Below are 22,493 nucleotides of genomic sequence, written 5' to 3' on the forward strand. Positions count from 1 at the left end.
AAAACCTGTGATCCCCTCTTAATAGTGCGGGATCCCTAAATACTTAAGAATTATAAAAGGGGTACCGATGATCCATACTTGAGTGTATACTTTTATTCACTGATCATCACTCCGCACCACTAACGTCAAAGGAACTGATACCTTTGAGTTAGCCCTTTCTCTTGAGCTTGATGTTGTTGTTCCTTCTTGGCTCAAGTTGAAAGCAAGACATGATGAAGTCTTCAAGCAGCTCTCCCATACACAATGTGGAAAGCCTAGCTTATGTATTCATCTTCATTTGTACACCATGTGAACATCCACAAGAATCAAGCATGTAGTGCTCAGGAATGCTTATCTTGATCTTGTCCTTGTTAGCACATGAGCTTGTCCTTATCAACACATGATCATTAACAATAGTTTCAATGATATATTCGTGCTGATCCACTTGAACTTGCACACCACAATCTTGATGACAATCACCACTTGACGTCATCCTTCATGGGTTGTATGAGATCTTCCTTTTGACGCAAGCCCATGGAAGCACACCTAACCCCCACATAGGACTCTCACAAAGACCATGGGTTAGTACACAAACACGTAATGGACAATGCTTACCATACCATGGGATCACTTGATCCCTCTCGGTACATCTTATACGCTTTGTGTGTTGATCATCTTGATTTACTCTTTGTCTGAGATCTTGATCAACCTAGTGTCTATATGACCATTCTTTGGATAATACCTTGAATACCATCTTGGTCATCATATAAACTCCTTGAACCCAACAGATGGACTTCGAGAAGTGCCTATGGACAAATCCTATAAATATAACTTAAGGCAACCATTAGCCCATAGGAATTGTCATCAATTACCAAAACCACATATGGAGATATATGCTCTAAGAGTGACTAACTCCTTAGTCACATTTCTTGCAAGCTTCTTCTGATGTTGTATTATTGAGAGGGCCGAGAGATACCTCTCCATCCTACGGAGTAACAAAGCCTGGTCTTGATCCATGCAAACCCAACAAACACATCGGGAATACCTGTAGAGTACCTTTATGGTCACCCAATTACGAAGTCATGTATGATACACACAAGGCATTCCTCTAATGTTAGGGAGTTGCATGATCTCATGGTCTTAGGAAAAGATACTTGACATGAAGAAAGAAGTAGCAATAAACTAAGTGATATGATCAAATGTTATGCTTACAGTTGGGCCATGTCCATCATATCATTCTCCTAATGATGTGATCTTGTTATCAAATGAAAACTCATGTCTATGGTTATGAAACCTTAGCCATCTTTGATCAACGAGCTAGTATTGTAGAGGCTTAGTAGGTACACGGTGTTGTTTATATATCCACACATGTATTTAATCTTATGGTCAATAGAATTATAGCATGGATAATAAACGATAATAACGATTATCACAAACAAGGAAATATGATAACAACCACTTTAATATTTCCTCTGGGGCATATTTCCAATAGTCTTCCACTTCCACCAGATTCAACAATCTAGCTTTACATTGTAATGAATCTAACACCCATAGAGTTCTGGTGTTGATCATGTTTTGCTCGTGAGAGAGGTTAAGTCATCGAGTCTGCAACATTCAGATCCGTATGTGCTTTGCAAATGCCTATGTCCTCCTCCTTGATGTAATCACGGATGGATTTGAAGCAACGCCTTATATGCCTGGTCTTCTTGTGAAACCAGGGCTACTTGGCCAGAGAAATGGCACCAGTGTTGTCACAAAAAAGAGTCATCGAACCTAGTGCACTGGGCATAACTCCAAGATCCGTCATGAACTGTTTCATCCACACTCCTTCCTGTGTTATTTCCGAAGAAGCTATATATTCGGCCTCACATGTAGATGCTGCTACCACGGTTTGCTACGAGCTACACCAGCTGACTCATCCACCATTAAGAATAAATACGTAACCGGTTTGAGACTTAGAGTCATCTGGATCAGTGTCAAAGCTAGCATAAGTGCAACACTTTACGACAAGCTCTTGATCACCTCCATAAATGCAGAACATCTCCTTTGTCCTCTTCAGGTACTTCAGGATATTTTTTACCGCCGTCGAGTCTTCAACCCCTCGATCACTTTGAAACCTTCCGCCCATGCTTATGGCAAGGTTCACATCCGGCCTTGTGTACAACATTGCATACATAATAGAGCCTTTGGGTGAGGCATAGGGGATGAATCTCATATTTTCTCTATCTTCTAGTGTTGTTCCACATTAAGTCTTACTCAACTTCACACCTTGCCAGACATGCAAGAATCCTTTCTTGGACTTATCCATTTTGAATTTCTTCAAAACCTTATCAAGGTCCATGCTTTGTGAAATTCCTAGTAAGCGTCTCGATCTATCTCTATAGATTTTGATGCCTAATATGTAAGAAGCTTCTCTGAGGTATTTCATTGAAAAACTCTTGTTCAAATACATATTCACTCGTTCCAAAAGTTCTTTATTGTTTCCAATCAGCAATATGTCATCCACATATAATATTAGAAATGGTATAGAGCTCCCACTCACTTTTTTGTAAATACAAGCTTGTAAATAAACTTGTATGAACCCAAATGCTTTGATAACCTCATCAAAGCAAAGATTCCAACTCCAAGATGGCTGCACAAGTCCATAAATGGATTGCTCGAGCTTGCACACTTTGTCAACATTTTCACGATCGAAAAAACCTTCCGGTTCATCATATACAACTCTTCCTTAAGGAAACCATTAAGGAACACCGTTTGATATCCACGTGCGAAATTTAATAATTAAGAAACGCATCTATTGCTAACATAATATTGACGTACGTAAGCATCCCTACGAGTGAGAAAGTCTCATAGTAGTCAACTCCTTGAACTTGCGGAAACCTTTTGCGATAAGTCGTGCTTTATAGATGGTGACATTACTGTTCGCGTCCGTCTTTTTCTTAAAGGTCCATTTGTTCTGAATGGCCTTAAGACCATCAAGTAATTCTTACAAAGTCCATACTTTGTTTTCATACATTGATCCTATCTTGGATTTCATGGCCTCTAGCCACTTGTCGAAATACGGGCCCACCATCGCTTCTTAATAGCTCGTAGGTTAACCGTTGTCTAAAAACATGACCTCTAAGACAGGGTTACCATACCACTCAGGGGCATCACGTGTCCTTATCGACCTATGAGGTTTGGTAGTGACTTAATTTGAAGCTTCATGATCATCATCATTAGCTTCCTCTTCAATTGGCGCAGGCATCACAAAAAGATCTTTCTATGTCATGCTACTCTCTAATTGAAGTGACGGTTCAATAACCACATCAAGTTCTACCTTCCTCCCACCAAATTCTTTTGAGAGAAACTCCTTCTCTAGAAAGGAACCATTCTTGGCAACAAAGACCTTGCATTAGGATCTGAGATAGATGTAATATCCCAAATTTTGGAATGTTAAATTAAATAAATAGTTTTGAATGTTTGATTGATTGATTGAAGTCAAGTGAAATTTGAAACTTTTTGAATCTTTTAAAGAGAGGGAATAAAAGGACTTTCCCAAAAGTTTATTTTGAATTCAAAATCAATTTTCATAGAGAGAAGATGATATGACTTCTTCAAATAAAGGATTTGAAAACTACTCAAATTTCCTATTTGGAATTTATTTCATAATTGGTTCTATTCTAATTTTTATTTATGAAATAAATTCAAGTTCTCCTGCCCAAATTCGAAAAATAAGAGGAGGAACATAACCCTCCATGTCAAGGGTATTTCTAAGAGGTATTTGAATTTATAAAATCAGAGTGGTATTTTGAAAAAAATTGAAATAGGATTCAAAATCATTTTTGGGCATTTTCAAAAAATAATTTTTAAGAAGTTTTTATTTTGGCCGTGGAAAAATGTTAAACATATTCCTGTTCGTTTTTTGATAATTTTGATATATATAATACTCCTATATTCAGAGTTTTTTCATTTCCTTTCTATTGGTTTACTTCCCTGTTTTTAATAAAAAGGAAAAAAAGTTTTTATAAAAGGAAACTACACAGATGTTAGGAAAGAACTATGCGGCCCACTAGGAAAGGATCTGGCCCAATCTCCCTTGCGAGATCCGAAGACGATTCGGATCGGCCGCCCGAGCCTACGTGCTATCTCTCTCCCTCTCTGATGCCCCGGTCCCACTACCCGTTCCCGGACCCCGCCGGTCGCCCCCATCCTTCGTCGATGCCAGCCACGAATCCACGTCAATCTCCCTCTCCCTACCTTATCTCCGTTGCCCTGCCCCTATAAATACCCCCGTTCCTTGCCGTGTCCGTTCCACCCCAAAGCCCTCGAGAAACCTCGCCAGAACGCCCACAGTGACGCCGCCGGAGTTCCACCTGCCACCTAAAGCTCCTCGAGCTCCTGACGCTCTCTCCCGGCACCCCCGAGCCCCGCTCTCTCCACCAACCAACGCCGTAGCCTTGTCTCCTTCCTCTGGTTGCCTCCGCCATTGCTGTGGACCACCGGAAGCCACTGCGTCACCATCGTTGCTTCTGTCACGCCGAAGTCCACCGTCGTCGGTGACTACCACCTCTGTGAGCACACCCCCACCTCTTAGCCATTGGATCTGGATCCCACGGTCCAGATTAGAATTTTTTTACCGCGAAACATTTTCTTCTATTTTGTGGTCGTCCGTTCGTTTAGCTATAGCACGCACACCCCTAGTCCAATCACAGTGCGCCACGTAGCCTCACTGTTTGTTAGTTTATTTTTTCTTCTTTTGTGTTTAGTTTTATTTAACACAGATAGTTCTATTTTTAGATTGCTAATATATTTTATGTTGTTAACTGTTTTTGAGTGAAACGTTTTTGCATTGTGTCGCCAATTTTATCTAGTTTCTGTACACACCAAATTTGACCATATTTGAATTGTTTAAATTTGAATTCAAATGGATTTGATTCAAATCTTATTTTGTGAATAACTTGTGTTTACAAATAGGTTTTGAGTTAATTCATTTTTGCTACTCGTCACTTGTGACTTTATTTATCAGTAGGTTTAACTTGAGAAATTTTATAATAATTTAAATCAGGGTTTTATACCAAAAAGAATTTTGTTTTAGTTATGCATGTTTTAGCCTTTAAAATATTGGTTTTATATAGTTTTAATTTATTTATTTTGTCACTTACGACAAATTTTTTAAAAGTTTTGTCACTAAACAGTAGCCTTTCAAAAAAATATCATTGTTTTTGTTTTAAGTTTGATTGCATGGAAATAGTTCTAGTTTAATAAATAACTTCAAATTGATTTCATAGCTAAATTAATTCCTACTGGAAAAATACTTTCTATAAATTATTTTATGAGTTTTATTCTATGTTAACTTTAGTTTATATCAGAAACAATTTGTATTAAAGTTGAAATTGTTTTTGATTTAATTCAAGGATAACATTGTTTTGATCATAATTAGAGGTTAACAAATGTTTTTCAATTAGTTCCTTTTTGCAAACAAAATTTTATGAAAAATACTTTCTGTTATCTTAGTTTGTTTATATTTTTGTTTTTTGTTATTTTACTATGTTTTCTATTAATTTTAATTTGGACAACAACTATTTTGTGTTGTTGTAGTAGACAACTCCATAGTTTTCTTTGAAGTTTCTTTTGGATTCTTATTTGTTTTTTATTATTGGTCTCATGGATCAATTTTAATTGTTGTTTGTTATATTTATTGTTAGAATGATTTCTAGTATGATTGCTTATGTGAATGCTATGGTTGATTATACACATTTTCTCGGAGTGATGAATAGTTATATCAAGTTATTATTCTGAGAGCGACATTTATCTTCATCAACTTACCAGGCAAGTTCGCTTTGACCATTGGTTTATTACCTATGTTTTTAATTGCATGTATTGTCACCTCTTTAATAATTCCTACAGTACTGTTATTGAATCTTGTAATTGAGTAGCATGCATGAGGTAGGATAACCCACTACCCTCTTACCAAGCCCCGGGACGTTATTCATTCTGATGCTACACTATAGTAGACAGGGTTGATATCAGTGTTCGGGAGTGGTGTGAGATGGATGACTCTATGTCAATGACGACAACTTCATGATAGCATCTTCAAGGCCTGTATCTTCAAGACCTCAAGAATTCAAGACTCGAGACAAGTTTTCAATACACACTACTGGGCGAAGGATGGTTTATATGGGAACCTTGGAGAAGCCAGTGGATGACCCAGGATGCATGGAGAAGTGCCATGACATCTTGCAGAAAGCTTCACCTAGACTCAAAGAGACGGATGAATACTTCATGGACAGAAGCTTACCTATGTAGCCACAAGTCATTATAGGATTTGGCTTGGTTAACTTAGTTGTGACTCTGTCAGGACGGTCCTACGAGATGTAGAACCACGTCAGGATGGATGGGCCCGGACAGTGGTCAAAGGAACTGTTTGGAAGACCATGTTTCATTCATCTTGTGGGTAAAGTACACAGCACTCTTCAGAGTTCAAAACCTAATCGATTAGTCGTATCCCCGTTATGAACAATTTGAGCCTCTGGACTTTGATCTATCTCTGAATTCTCAACACCGGATTGATAACTAATTGAGGGTAACTTATGATGATTTTTGGGCTATGAGACATCGGTTGGCGGAAGCATGTCAGATTAGATAAACTCCATAGTGAGGATTCCTGATATTCCTTTATTACACGAAAAAAGAAAACCAACTTTTATGCAAAAACTCAGACATAGAGCCACAAAGCCTTATTGCATACAAAATAGTCTTTATCATCTGTTCTTCTTATTGTGATCTTGCCGGTACATTCAATGTACTGACCTACACAGTTGCAACATCTTATGTTGTAGATACTTCTACGATGACTAAGAGTTAAGATTTAGCATTACAGTGTACACTCAACCTGCCGTTGTTGTTGATGGGACTCCACTCCCGTTTGACTCTTTCCGCTAATATTTATGAGGTATATATTAGTTTTACGTTATTTACATGTGATTGCACTTTGATATATACACTGATGTACTATGTGTGCGAGCATTCTGATCCAGGGATGTCACTGATACACAGAGGCTTGACCTGTTTTGAGTTGGGTCGCTACAATAGAAGATGTGCCCAGGTTTTTCCTTAGGTCACCTATGAAGTCGCACTTCTCCTATGACATGCCCGGATCATGCTACAGTAATCATTGTAATCAAGCTATAGTAACTCAAGGATTGGGCTAATCCATTTTGCTAATCCAATTATGATCACCGTTGGAATCAAACTCTAATTCAAATTCCCATGCAATTCAAATCCGTTTCAAACATGGATTTAAAAGTTTTGCAAACTTCAACTTAAAAATCATGCTTAGGTTGCAAATATTTCCTAAGCTTTTATAAAATTAGAACCAACATTTTAACATGTTATTAAGTGCCTCAAATATATTTTAGCACGGGCCAAAATAATTATTAATTCATGTTTTGGTTTAGGTAAATTCCAAACAAATTCAAGGGTGCTCCAATATTTTTACGTTACTGTAAATTATTGTTTTGTAAATAGTTGGGCCATGCGGCATATTTTGCAAAAGGGATAATCTAAAGCCAAATTAATTATAAACAGAAACTTTTAAAAGGTAAGAATAAAAGAAAAACTTAAAGAAAACTGAAAATTAAAGAAGAAGGCCCTCCCCCCTTGGGTCGTGACCAGCTGGGCCACACGCCCACCTACCCCCCAACCTACCGAGCCGACTTCCTATACTAACCCCCAACTCCACCGACACTCCCCCCACTCCCCGCAACCCCACCACCACTTTCCCCTCCCCTCTACTCTGATCCAGATCGGATCGGGGCCGACCCGGTGCCACCCTGCCGACGCCGGCGCTCCTCGCCACCGTTGAACCTCCATCGCCGGCCCTCCCCACCGGCGCCCATGTGCATCATTGTTGGCACCCCAATGTGTCGTGCCCCTGCCCCCGCGCTCCCACCGGACCACCACCGTGACGCCCCTACTACCTCTTGAGCTTGCGTTGGTTTTTCCCTTGAAGAGGAAAGGGTGATGCAGCACATTAGCGATAAGTATTTCCCTCAGTTTGAGAACCAAGGTATCAATCCAGTAGGAGTATCAAGATGAGGCACCAATGTACCTGCGCAAAAACAAACAAACTTGCACCCAACGCTATAAAGGGGTTGTCAATCCCTTCACGATTATTTGAAAGGTGAGATCTCAAGGTGGAAAGTGCAACAAGGTAAAAGTGTAGATCTGAAAATATGATGTGAAGTAGACCCGAAGGCCATAGTGTTCACTATAGGCTTGTCTCATGATAGCAAGTATTGCGGTGGGTGAACGAATTACTGTCGAGCAATTGATAGAATTGCGCCAAGTCATGATCATATCTAAGGCAATGATCATACATATAGGCATCACGTCCGAGACAAGTAGACCGATACTTTCTGCATCTACTACTATTACTCTACACATCGACCGCTATCCAGCATGCATCTAGTGTATTGAGTTCATAACAAACAGAGTAACGCCATAAGCAAGATGACATGATGTAGAGGGATAAATTCATGCAATATGATATAAACCCCATCTTTTTACCCTTGATGGCAACAACATGATCCGTGCCCCGCTACCCCTTCTGTCACTAGGTGAGGACACCGCACGGTATGAACCCAAAACCAAGCACTTCTCCCATTGCAAGAAATATAGATCAAGTTGGCCAAACGAAACCTACAACTCGAAGAGAATTACAAGGATACGAAATCATGCATATAAGAGATCAGAAGAGACTCAAATAATATTCATAGATAATCTAATCATAAATCCACAATTTATCGGATCTCGTCAAACACACCGCAAAAGAAGATTACATCGGATAGATCTCCATGAAGATCATGGAGAACTTTGTATTGAAGATCCAAGAGAGAGAAGAAGCCATCTAGCTACTAGATATGGACCCGAAGGTCTGTGGTGAACTACTCACGCATCATCGGAGAGGCAATGGTGTTGATGAAGAAGCCCTCCGTGTCCGAATCCCCCCTCTAGCAGGGCACCAGAACGGTCCCCAGATGGGATATTGCGGAGATAGAAGATTGCGGCGGCGGAGAAGTATTTTCGTGGATCTCTCTGGTGGTTTTGGATTTTTAGAGAATTTATAGGCGGAAGAGGTAGGGCAAAGGAGCCACGGGGGCCCACAAGCCTGCTAGGCGCGCCCCCCAGGCCGCGGCTAGGGGGCTTGTGACCTCCCCCGAGGTCCTTTGCCTTGGTTCTCAAGTCCTGTGCGTATCTTCTATTATGGAAAAAATCATTCCGCAGGTTTTATGCCGTTTGAACTCCGTTTAATATTGTCCTCTGAAAAAGGTCAAAAACACAGAAAAATAGAAACTAACACTTGGCACTGAGTTAATAGGTTAGTCCCAAAAAAGATATAAAATAGCATATTCATGCATACAAAACATCCAAAGTTGACAAGATAATAGCATGGAACCATAAAAAATTATAGATACGTTGGAGACGTATCAAACATCCCCAAGCTTAACTCTTGCTCGTCCTCGAGTAGGGAAGTGATAAAGACTGAATTTTTGATGTGGAATGCTACCTAACATATTTGTCCTTTGTAACTTCTTTCTTGTGGCATGAATGTTCAGATCCGTAAGATTCAATACAATAGTTTACTATTTACATGAAAACAATAATACTTCAAGCATACTAGCAAAGTAATCATGAACTTTTGAAATAACAAGGCCAAAGAAAGTTATCCCTACAAAATCATATAGTCTGGCTATGCTCCATCATCCCCACACAACGAATTTAAATCATGCACAACCCCGGTATTGGCCAAGTAATTGTTTTCGCACTCTTACTTTCTCAAACCTTTTCAACTCTCACGCAATACATGAGCGTGAGCCATGGATATAGTACTATAGGTGGAATAGAGTGTGGTGGAGGTTGTGAGGCAAAAAGGAGGAGATGGTCACATTGACTTGGCATATTAATGGGCTATGGAGATGCCCATCAATAGATATCAATGTGAATGAGTAGGGATTGCCATGCAACGGATACACAAGAGCTATAAGTGTGTGAAAGCTCAAAAGGAAAACTAGTGGGTGTGCACCCAACTTGCTTGCTCACGAAGACCTAGGGCAATTTTGAGGAAGCCCATCATTGGAATATACAAGCCAAGTTATATAATGAAGATTCCCACTAGTATATGGAAGTATCAAAACAAGAGACTCTCTATCATGAAGAACATGGTGCTATTTTGAAGCACAAGTGTGGAAAAAGATTGTAGCATTGTGCCTTCTCTCTTTTTCTCTCATATTTTTTTGGTGGGCATCTTTGGCCTCTTTTTTTATTTCCACACATGGGACAATGCTCTAATAATGATGATCATCACACTTTTATTTACTTACAACTCAATACTTAGAACAATGATGAATCTATAGGAAATGCTTCCGGCAGTGTACCGGGATGTGCAACGATCAAGCTTAGCGTATGACGTTGAAACATCTCGCTAGCTATCTTACGATCATGCAATGGCAATATGAAAGAGACGGCACATGTCATGATACGGAACGGTGGGAGTTACATGGCAATATATCTCAGAATGGCTATGAAAATGCCATAATAGGTAGGTATGGTGGCTGTTTTGAGGAAGGTATATGGTGGGTTTGTGCACCGGCGAAAGTTGTGCGGCACTAGTGAAGCTAGCAATGGTGGAAGGTGACAGTGCATCTATACCATGGACTCACATTAGTCATGAATAACTCATATACTTATTGCAGAAGTTTTATTAGTAATCAAAACAAGGTGCTAAACGCATACTCCTAGGGGAAGGGTTGGTAGCTGTTAACCATCGCGCGATCCGGACCGCCACACAAAGGATGACAATCAATAAATCAATTATGCTCTCACTTCCTAACATAGCGGTTCACCATACGTGCATGCTACGGGAATCACTAACTTCAACACAAGTATTTCTAGATTCACAACACCCTACTAACATAACTCTAATATTACCATATCCATATATCAAAACTAATTGTGAGGAATCAAACTTCTCTTACTAATCAATGCACAAGAATATGGAAGTTTTTATTATATCCTCTTTGGATGTCTATCATCTTTAGGACTACTTTCATAGCACACGCCAATTACCAAGTTACTTAGAGAGAGAACTCTAAAAAATATATAAGTGACGATCGAGAGTTTTTATTTCTAAAAAATATGACACCGCCGTGCTCGAAAAATATCTAAGTGAAGCACTGGAGCAAACTTACCTAACTCAAAAGATATAAGTGAAGCACATGCGAGCTAAATTGCCTAACTCAAAAGATATGAGTGAAGCTCAATGAGTATTCTAGCAAATTCACGATGAGTGCATGCCTCTCTCAAAAAGGTGTGCAGCAAGGACGATTGTGACAAAACAAAAAGAAAAGACTCCTATAATACACGACGCTCCAAGCAAAACACATATCATGTGGTGAATAAAAATATAGCTCCAAGTAACGTTACTAATGGATTGAAGACGAAAGAGGGGATGCCTTCCTGGGGCATCCCCAAGCTTAGGCTTTTTGGTGTCCTTGAATTTGGCTTGGGATGCCTTGGGCATCCACAAGCTTAAGCTCTTTCCACTCTTTATCCCATTGTCCATGAGAACATCACCAAAAACTTGAAAACTTCACAACACAAAACTTAAACAGAAACTCGTGATAACATTAGCATAAGAAAACAAACCACCACTCTTTAGGTACTATAGCAAACTTGATTTCTATTTAGATTGGTGTTATATTACTGTATTCTCACTTTTCCATGGCTAGTACCCCCCCCCCCCGATACTATCCATAGTTTCATCAAAATAAGCAATCAACACAACAAAAACAGAATCTGTCAAAAACAGACCATTCTGTAGCAATCTGTATACTTCGTATACTTCTGGTATCCCAAAAATTCTGAAGAATTAAGAAAATTAGGGAAATTTGCATATCAACCAGAAGCAAAAAAGAATCAACTCAAAATCTCTTTCTGGATAGGAATTAAAAATAATTTCGTGAGCACAAAGTTTCTGTCTTTTTCAACATGATCAAACAACCATCACCAAAACGGATCATAAAGGTTTTACTTGGCACAAACAGAAAAAGAACATAAAAATCACAATCATAACAGAATTATGATGGTGTGGACACAACAAAACATAAATCAAAAATCAAAGATAAATTCATTGGGTTGCCTCCCAACAAGCGCTATTGTTTAATGCCCTTAGCTAGGCATAAGGCGATAAAATCAAGTATCGTCGTCTTTGGTGCTCAAACCATAAGTAGCCCTCATCATGGATTCATAATGCAATATTTTATTTCTAGGAAATTGTTCCATGCCCTTCTTTAATGGAAATTGAAATCTAATATTCCCTTCCTTCATATCGATGACAACACCAATAGTCCTAAGGAAAGGTCTACCAAGAATGATGGGGCATGTCAGATTGCAATCAATATCAAGCACAATGAAATCTACAGGTACATAGTTCCTATTTGCAATAATAATAACATCATTGATCCTTCCCATAGGTCTCTTAACAGCAGAATCCGCAAGATGCAAATTAAGAGAGCACACATCAATCTCATTGAAGCCTAGAACATCACATAAAGACTTTGGAATAGAAAAAACACTAGCACCCAAATCACACAAATCATTGCATTCATAGTTTTTAATCTTTATTTTGATAGTAGGTTCCCACTCATCATGAAGTTTTATAGGAATAGATATCTCCAACTCAAGTTTCTCTTCAAGAGATTTCATCATAGCATCAACGATATGATCGGTAAAGGCCTTATTTTGGCTATAAGCATGTGGAGAGTTTAGCATGGATTGCATCAAGGAAATACATTCAATCAAAGAGCAACTATCATAATTGAATTCCTTGAAATCCAAAGTAGTAATTTCATTACTACTCAAAGTTTTGATATCCTCTACTCCACTTTCAGTGCTTTTATCATCAAGATAAATAGAGTCCGAATCATTGGGGAGTTTCTCAACCAAAGTGGATTCATATACAGCCCCATCATCATTAGGATTGACATTGGAAAACAAGGATTCAATAGGAGTCACACCAAGCACTTTAAGATCTTCGTGATTCTCATCACGAGAACACGCCTTTTTAAGCCATTCATTTCTAGCACGAATTTGGGTGGTTCTTTCTTTACTCTTGTTCATGGAAACACACATAGATTTCAAAGTTTCATCCATATTAATATTGGGAGGAGCACATATCAATTTCAAAGCATCAATATCAAGAGACATTCTATCAATGGTCCTGGCCAAGTCATCAATTTTGAGCAGTTTTTCTTCTATGGACGCATTGAAAATCTTTTGCGAGTTGATAAACTCTTTAATATTACTCTCAAGATCATAGGGTAATTTATTGTAATTTCCATGAGCGTTGTTGTAGGAATTGCCAAAATTATTAGAGGTATTACTAGGAAAAGGCCTAGGAATAAAGTTACCTCTATAAGCATTGTTGTTGCCAAAATTATTCCTACCAACAAAATTAACATCCAAGCTTTCATTGCTATTCTCAATCAAGGAAGACAAAGGCATATCATTTGGATCTAGAGGAGCACCTTTACTATCAAATAATTTCATTAACTCGTCCATCTTAGCACTCAAAGAGTTAATTTCTTCTATAACATACACTTTTTACTAGTAGGTGACCTTTCAGTGTGCCATAGAGAATAGTTTGACATGATATTATCTAGGAGTTTTGTGGCTTCTCCTAGTGTGATTTCTATGAAAGTTCCACCGGAGGCGGAATCCAAGATATTTCTAGAAGCAAAATTCAAACCAGGATAGAAGATTTGTATAATCATCCAAAGACTCAAGCCATGAGCGGGACAATTTCTAATCATCAATGTCATTCTCTCCCAAGATTGTGCAACATGTTCATGATCTAGTTGCTTAAAATTCTTGATATCATTACGGAGAGAGATAATCTTAGCCGGTGGAAAATATTTGGATATATAAGCATCTTTACACTTGTTCCAAGAATCAATACTATTTTTAGGTAGAGATGAAAACCAAGTTTTTGCTCGATCTCATAATGAGAACGGAAATAGCTTCAATTTAATCACATCATTATCCACATGTTTCTTCTTTTGCATATCGCATAACTCAATGAATGTATTAAGATGGGATGCGACATCTTCACTACGAAGGCCGGAAAATTGCTCTTTCATAACAAGATTCAGCAAGGCAACATTGATTTCCTATGATTCCGCACTAGTGGTGGGAGCAATCGGAGTACTAATAAAATCATTATTATTAGTATTCGAGAAGTCACACAATTTGGTGTTTTCAGTCATGGTGACTCAGCAAGCAGACAAGCACACAAGTGAATAGAAAGCAAGTGAAAAAAGGGCCGAACGAAAAAGGCAAATATTTTTGTAAATTTTGTTTTTCAGAAGTGGGGGAGAGGAAAACGAGAGGCAAAAGGCAAAAAAGGAAATGCAAGAGATGAGTTTGCCACAATTACTTGGATATGATTCACTTTGAATACTCCCCGGCAACGGCGCGAGAAATTGGCACGTTGACGGGAGACTATCTTGACTTGATCCTCCCCGGCAACAGCGCTAGAAATTGGCACGTCGACGGGAGACTATTCTTGACTTGATCCTCCCCGGCAACGGCGCCAGAAATTCTTCTTGCTACCTCTTGAGCTTGCGTTGGTTTTTCCCTTGAAGAGGAAAGGGTGATGCAGCATAGTAGCGGTAAGTATTTCCCTCAGTTTGAGAACCAAGGTATCAATCCAGTAGGAGTATCAAGATGAGGCACCAATGTACCTGCGCAAAAACAAACAAACTTGCACCCAATGCTATAAAGGGGTTGTCAATCTCTTCATGATTATTTCCAAGGTGAGATCTGAAGGTGGAAATTGCAACAAGGTAAAAGTGTAGATCTGAAAATATGATGTGAAGTAGACCTGGGGGCCATAGTGTTCACCAGAGGCTTCTCTCATCATAGCAAGTATTACGGTGGGTGAATGAGTTACTGTCGAGCAATTGATAGAATCACACAAAGTCATGATGATATCTAAGGCAATGATCATACATATAGGCATCACATCCGAGATAAGTAGACCGATACTTTCCGCATCTACTACTATTACTCCACACATCGACCGCTATCCAGCATGCATCTAGTGTATTGAGTTCATAACAAATAGAGTAACGCCTTAAGCAAGATGACATGTTGTAGAGGGATAAATTCATGCAATATGATATAAACACCATCTTTTTACCCTTGATGGAAACAACACGATGCGTGCCTCGCTACCCCTTTTGTCACTAGGTGAGGACACCGCACGGTATGAACCCCAAACCAAGCACTTCTCCCATTGCAAGAAATATAGATCAAGTTGGCCAAACGAAACCCACAACTCGAAAAGAATTACAAGGATACAAAATCATGCATATAAGAGGTCAGAAGAGGCTCAAATAATATTCATAGATAATCTGATCATAAATCCACAATTCATCGGATCTCGACAAACACAGCACAAGAGAAGATTACATCGGATAGATCTCCATGAAGATGATGGAGAACTTTGTATTGAATACCCAAGAGAGAGAAGAAGCCATCTATCTACTAGCTATGGACCCAAAGGTCTGTAGTGAACTACTCACGCATCATAGGAGAGGCAATGGTGTTGATGAAGAGGTCCTCCGTGTCTGCATCCCCCCTCCGACACGGCAGCAGAACGGTCCCCAGATGGGTGCTTGCGGACACAGAAGCTTGCGGCGGCGGAAAAGTATTTTCGTGGCTCTCTCTGTTTGTTTTGGATTTTTAGAGAATTTATAGGCGGAAGAGGTAAGGCAAAGGAGCCATGGGGGGCCCACAAGCCTGCTAGTCGTGGCCCCCCCAGGCCGCGGCTAGGGGGCTTGTGACCTCCCCCGAGGTCCTTTTCCTTGGTTCTCAAGTCCCCGACGTATCTTCTGTTATGGAAAAAATCATTCCGTAGGTTTTATTCCGTTTGGACTCCGCTTAATATTCTCCTCTGAAAAGGTCAAAAACATGGAAAAACAGAAACTAACACTTGGCACTGAGTTAATAGGTTAGTCCAAAAAAAGATATAAAATAGCATATTCATGCATACAAAACATCCAAAGTTGACAAGATAATAGCATGGAACCATAAAAAATTATAGATACGTTGGAGACGTATCATCCCCCAATGGCGGCTGCCTCGCCTCGACCCCGCCATGGGCCATTCCAGTGAGACGCCAGCCCTTGCCTTCACCTTACTGGACCCCGCCACCGGCCTACCACCTCACCACGCCGCCCCTCTTCTCACCAACGCGGGAGAGCAACCACCCCATCCCCCTCACCTCTCTTCCCCTCACCGGCTCGGCGACGCCGTGCTGCCTCGCAACCGCCCCCTGCGCTCTACGCCCACGCTCGTTGTGCCCCCCGTTCGGTCACGTCCACATCATCCCTCAGACCGTCGCGCGTGCTTCGGCGCCCCTCTCACCCCTGCCTACGCCATCCGCCACGCGCACCTCACCCGCACCCCCGTGCGCGCCACCGTCGGTCGTTGCTGGGCCTCCACACCACCATTGCCTCGCAAATTCCTACCTCGGCTGGCCCCAGCCCCGCTGGCCATGTCTTTGGCCGGTCCCGTTTTGGTTAGTGGGGCTAAACACCACCCCACTAACCCACCTTACATGTGTATGAGGACGGGCCCAAACTCATGATATTTGTAAAACAAAAAATTTAGAATAACAATTAATAAATAAAATATTCAATTAGATAATTAATTAATTAGTTGACTTAATTCACTCGTAATTAATTAAGCAAATAATTAGGTAATTATTTTATCTAATTTAATTAAAGTATTTAATTAGAGTAATTATATGATATTAACAATGAGTTAAGATTAATGTGAGCGTGACAGGTAGGTCCAACCCCGCCTATTTAAATCTGATTAATGTTAATTAACCCTAATTAAAAATGCATCTATGACGTATGGGACCCACTCGTGAGAGTTCACCAGTCAACATGACTGTGGACTGTTGATGTCAAACTGACATCATGTTGATGTCATTTATAATTGTTGAATTTTAAAAATATGTTAGTTCTTATTTAATTAATAAAACTTTAAAAAATTAATATAAAATAATATGTAATCCGGATGAAAATAATTTAAGTTGATGAGAAAACGAGACGAACCCGGATACGTTGTCCATTCATTTGTCACGCGTCCCTAGTATAGAGAACATGTAACTTTTCCATCCGTTTCCCGTGTCCGGTAGTAGCCATAGACCGAGGAAACGTCGTCAGATATTTTCCCGAACCGTCTATGATGGGTAATACTGCGTTAGCCCATACCTAGCCCTGGATATTGCCATGTCATGCATCGTGTTGCATCTGTGCTTATATTTATTGTTTCTCCCCCCTCTTCTCTCCATCCCTTTGCCACACAACAATAAGGCAAGCAAACCCTCCTTGATCATTCGTATATCGCCTATTCTATCTCATGCTTGCATTAGAACTTTGCTACTATTGTAGTTAGCCCTTATATCTGATGCATAGCCTATTTTTGATAAACTTCTACTTTATTCTATTGCACCTTAAAATTGTTTAGTATAGGTGGAGAAGTCATCCCCTTTGACCCTTAATCGAGTTGCTCCTGTTTTTTCATCAAGTCCCGATCATCTGATCGACGAGCCATAACCCGTCACAGCACTCACAACCCCTTAGTTTTACGACGCTGCAGAGCTATTATCGAGTACCGAGGGTGATACCTCGTTACGTATTCCGATGTTAGTGTTGTAGTGTAGTTGACTGGCGGTGATTCTCGGAGGGTGATTCCTAATTCACCACATCTGATAACCACTCTGTCATACAACCAATCAAGCCTGGTCCATCGAGGGTGATTCCTCCCTGGCCACCTTGACGTTTACATCGATCGGAATCCATCGAGGGTGATACCTCGGATCCCTTTGATGTTACAGACGCACCGCTACTTGACCTTGTTACTGGGAACTTGATGAATGGTGTGTTATGGGTGGATTCCCGCGTGGATGTGACAATGAGTTAATTAAAATGCTAATGGATTTGGGTATTTGATCTGAGTTGGTCGGGAGACCTTTCTCGCACTAACCTTCACATGGGAGAAGTTATGGGCACTCGACGTCATGGTATCAGCCGAAGCTCTTCAGACGTCAGCAATGGAGCGGCGCGCGCCGGAGTGGTCTGGATAAGCATCGTTCTTGTATAAGAGGTGCCATGACTGACATCGGCCGCCCTCACAACGTGAAGGAGCGCAATGGGTGATGGGCCCATGAACCCTGCATGCTTAGGAGTTAGACCGGCGGGCTGGCCTCTCTGTTGAGCCTAGGTAGGGCTGCGACGTGTTGATTTTCCGAGGCCGGGCACGACCCAGGAACGTGTGTCCGGCCAGAGTTTATCAAGCGTGTTGGGTACTTTGGTGCACCCCTAGAGGGATGAATTTAACTATTCGAATAGTCGTGTCCACGGTTACAGGACGATTTGGAGTTGTGCCCCGATCTGATACAACTTGAACTGTTACTTAAGTGGAATGTTTGCTCCGGGATTGCTTCCTCGTACACAGTCGAGGAAGAATCTTTGGGCGTGACCTCATATTATAATTGCTGCAACAATATGACTATCATTGTGTTCTTGCTCTACTCTCTTCTATTGATGCAAGACCCCGTGAAGATGCTAGTCTTCGATTGGACTAGGCCTTCTCTCTCTATTCTCGCATTGCTGCAGTCAGTCCACATATAACCCCTTCCTTTGATGCTAATGCATACTTAGCATAGATCTAATGTCAGTCTTGCGAGTACTTTGAATTAGTACTCATCGTTTCTTTTCTCCCCCTTTTCCCCTTGATACATTGGTGCGACGAGATGATGGAGCCCAGGAGATGGTGTATACCGCCGATGACATCTGCTACCCCGACGGTGCCTACTACTACGTGGAGGCTGCTGACGACCAGGAGTAGTTTAGGAGGTTCCCAGGCAGGAGGCCTCGCCTCGTTGCATCGTTGTATCTTTTGTGATAGCCTTCTCTAAGGCATTATCCTTTGTTTCATGTGTGTACTCAGATATTTGTTGCTTCCGCTGACTCATGTGTTTATCGAGCTTGTGTATTCTAGCCCTCAAGGCCCTTGGCTTGTAATATGAAGCTTGTATGTTTTTATTTGTGTCTAGAGTTGTGTTGTGATATATTCCCATGAATGCTTGATCTTGGTCATACGCATTTGCATGTATGATTAGTGTACGATCAAGTCGAGGGCGTCACATCTCCGCTTTGCGTTCGAGTTTATCAGGCTGAAGGCTCTGACATAAGTGTCCCATCCCCAAACTTTGAGAAACGACAAATTAAGTTTCTTTGCAAACCATAATTCATACAACATTGTCCCAACGGACTTAGATGCTACCCTATTTAAAGTTAATGAAGTTGTCTCTAATGCATAACCCCCAAAAATAATGGCAAATAGGTAAGAGACATCATAGATCACACCATATCCAATAGAGTATGATTGCAACATTCGGACACACCATTATGCTATAATGTTGTAGGTGGCGTGAGTTGTGAAATATTCCACACTGTCTTAAGTGTGTGCCAAACTCATAACTCAGATATTCACCACCACAACGAGATCGCAGAAATTTTATCTTCTTGTTATGATGATTTTCAACTTCACTGTGAAATTGTTTGTACTTTTCAAAAGTTTGAGACTAGTGTTTCATTAAGTAAATATATCCATATCTACTTAAGTCATGAGTGAAGGTAAGAAAATAACGATATCCATCGCGCGTCTCAACACTCATTGGACCGCATACATTAGTATGTATTATTTTCAATAAGTCACTTGCCCGCTCCATTGTGCCAGAAAAGAGGGATTTAATTATCTTGCCCGTGAGGCATGGTTACCAGATATCAAGCAACTCAAATCAAGTGAAACCAAAAGTTAATCAGCATGGAGTTTCTTCACGCATTTTACACAAATATGACCTAAGCAACAGTGCCACAAGTAAGTGGTACTATCATCATTAACTTTGCATCTTTTGGAATCAATGTTATGAACATGTTTATCACTACGATCGACATTCAACAAGAATAAACCATTCATATTGGGTGCATGACCATAAAATACATTATTCGTATAAATAGAACAACCATTATTATTTGATTTAAATGAATAACCGTCTCACAATAAACGAGATCGAGATATAATGTTCATGCTCAACGCAGGCGCCAAATAACAATTATTTAGGTTTCAAACCAATCCCAATGGTAATCAAAGAGCGAGCATGACGACGGCAATCACATCAACCTTGGAACCATTTCCGACATGCATCGTCGCCTTGTCCTTTGCCAGCCTCCATTTATTCCATAGTTCCTGTTCCGAGTTAAAATTTTAGCAACTGAACCAGTATCAAATACCCAGGCACTACTATGACAGCTAGTTAGGTACACATCAAGAACATGTATATTAAATATACCTTTGTTGACGTTGCCAGCCTTCTTATCAGCCAGGTACTTGGGGTAGTTCCTCTTCGAGTAGACAACCCCCTTGCAGTTGAAGCACTCAGTCTTAGGCTTGGGTCTAGCCTTAGTTTTCTTCACATGAGCGGCGACTGTCTTGCCATTCTTCTTGAAGTTTTCCCTCTTGAAACTAGTGGTTTTATTCAATATCAACAGTTGATGCTCCTTCTTGATTTCCATTTCCGCAGCCTTAAGCACCGCGAAGAATTTAGGGATCATCTTCTCCATCCCTTGCATGTTATAGTTCATCACAAAGCTCTTGTAGCTAGGTGGCAGTGAGTGGAGAACTCTGTCAACCACTACCTCATTCGAAATATTAACTCCCAATTGGTTTAAGCAGTTATAGTACCCCAGATATTCTAAGCACATGATCACTGATAGAGTTGTTATCCTCCATCTTGGAGCTAAAGACTTTTTGGAGTATTCATACCTCTCGACCCGGGCATGAGCCTAGAAAACCAGTTTCAGCTCATGGAACATCTTATATGCTACATGGTGCTCAAAACTTCTTTGGAGCCCCGATTCTAAGTCGTACAACATGGCGTACTAAATTATAGAGTAGTCATCAGCGCGTGTGTGCCAGATGTTCACAATGTCCACAAATGACGCACGTGGGGGGGGGGGGGGTTGGGGGGTGTGGCGCACTACTGGTGCATCAAGGACATAAACCTTCCATCATGCTAGGAACACATTAAAATTCACGGAGCTATTGCGCGAGCCATTGATCTACAACATAATTTGCAAAGACAACTTAGACTATTATTCATGATAAATGAGTTCAATTAATCATATTACTTAATAACTCCCACTCAAATCAACACCCCTCAGGTTTTCCGAGTGTAACACGATCCAAATCCACCAACCCAAGTCCGATCATAATGTGAGATGAGGTGATTTCAATGGTGAACATATCCATGTTAATCATATATACTATATGACTCATGTTGGACCTTTCGGTCTCCTATGTTCTGAGGCATGTCTATACATGCTAGGATATTCAAGTTTAACCCAAGTATCGTGCATGTGCAAAACTGTCTTACACCCGATGTATCTGAACAAAGAGTCTATCACGCCCGATCATCACGAGGCGCTTCCAAACAACAAACTTTCACAACAATGCATACTTGGTTAGAACACGATTTTATCTTGAAATAAAGTGATGGATCATGTTATAATGCTACCGCCGTCCTACGCAAAACAATATGCATAAAAGATAAACATCACATGCAAATCAAATAAGTGACATGATATGGCCATCATCGTCTTGTGCTTTCCATCTGCATCTTCAAAGCACTCGCATGATCTCCATCGTCGCTCACATGACACCATGATCTGCATCATCATGATCTCCATCATCTTGTCATCATGTGGTTGTCTCGTCAACTATTTCTTCTACAACTACTGCTGACTCATATCGATAAAGTAAAGCAAATGGCATAAAATAAATTAAAGACAACTCTATGGCTCCTGCCTGTTGTCGTACTCATCGAGACGTAAGTCATGATAACTACTACAAAACATGATCATCTCATACATCACATATGTCATATCACGTCTTGGCCATATCACATCACAACATACCATGCAAAATAAGTTAGACATCCTCTACTTTATTGTTGCAAGTTTTACATGGCTTCTATGGGAAACTACCAAGAACCGTTCTTACCTACACATAGCCACAATGGTGATAATCAAGTTGCTATTTAAACTTCTACAAGGACCCCTTTTGTCAAGCCCGATTCAAGTAAAGTGGGAGAGACAGACACCCGACAACCACCTTTATTCAAAACTAGTTGCATGTCAAACGGTGGAACCGGTCTCTTGAGCGAGGACAAGTAAGGTTGGTCCAAGACACTTCATCCCACAGTAACGACGAATCAAGATAATACATATGAGGTAACAACTTTGTACATCAATGCCCACAACTTCTTTGTATTCTACTCGTGCATATTATCTACGCATAGACCTAGCTCATGATGCCACTATTGGGGAACGTTG

General features: G+C 40.4%; 1 protein-coding gene across 1 annotated transcript in view; it reads left to right on the top strand.

Annotated features, from left to right (window-relative positions):
• Nucleotides 1-16,672, top strand: part of LOC123441575 — a gene marked incomplete at its 5' end in the record, with an annotated part of 48,275 nt that extends 31,603 nt beyond the window's left edge. Inside the window, one exon of the mRNA XM_045117947.1 lies at nt 16,127-16,672. Within this exon, the coding sequence (XP_044973882.1) occupies nt 16,127-16,672 (546 nt within the window). The remainder of the gene's footprint in view (nt 1-16,126) is intronic.
• Nucleotides 16,673-22,493: the final 5,821 nt, after the last annotated feature.

The sequence above is a fragment of the Hordeum vulgare genome, chromosome 3H (genome assembly GCF_904849725.1).
Source record: "Hordeum vulgare subsp. vulgare chromosome 3H, MorexV3_pseudomolecules_assembly, whole genome shotgun sequence".
Lineage (NCBI taxonomy): Eukaryota > Viridiplantae > Streptophyta > Magnoliopsida > Poales > Poaceae > Hordeum > Hordeum vulgare.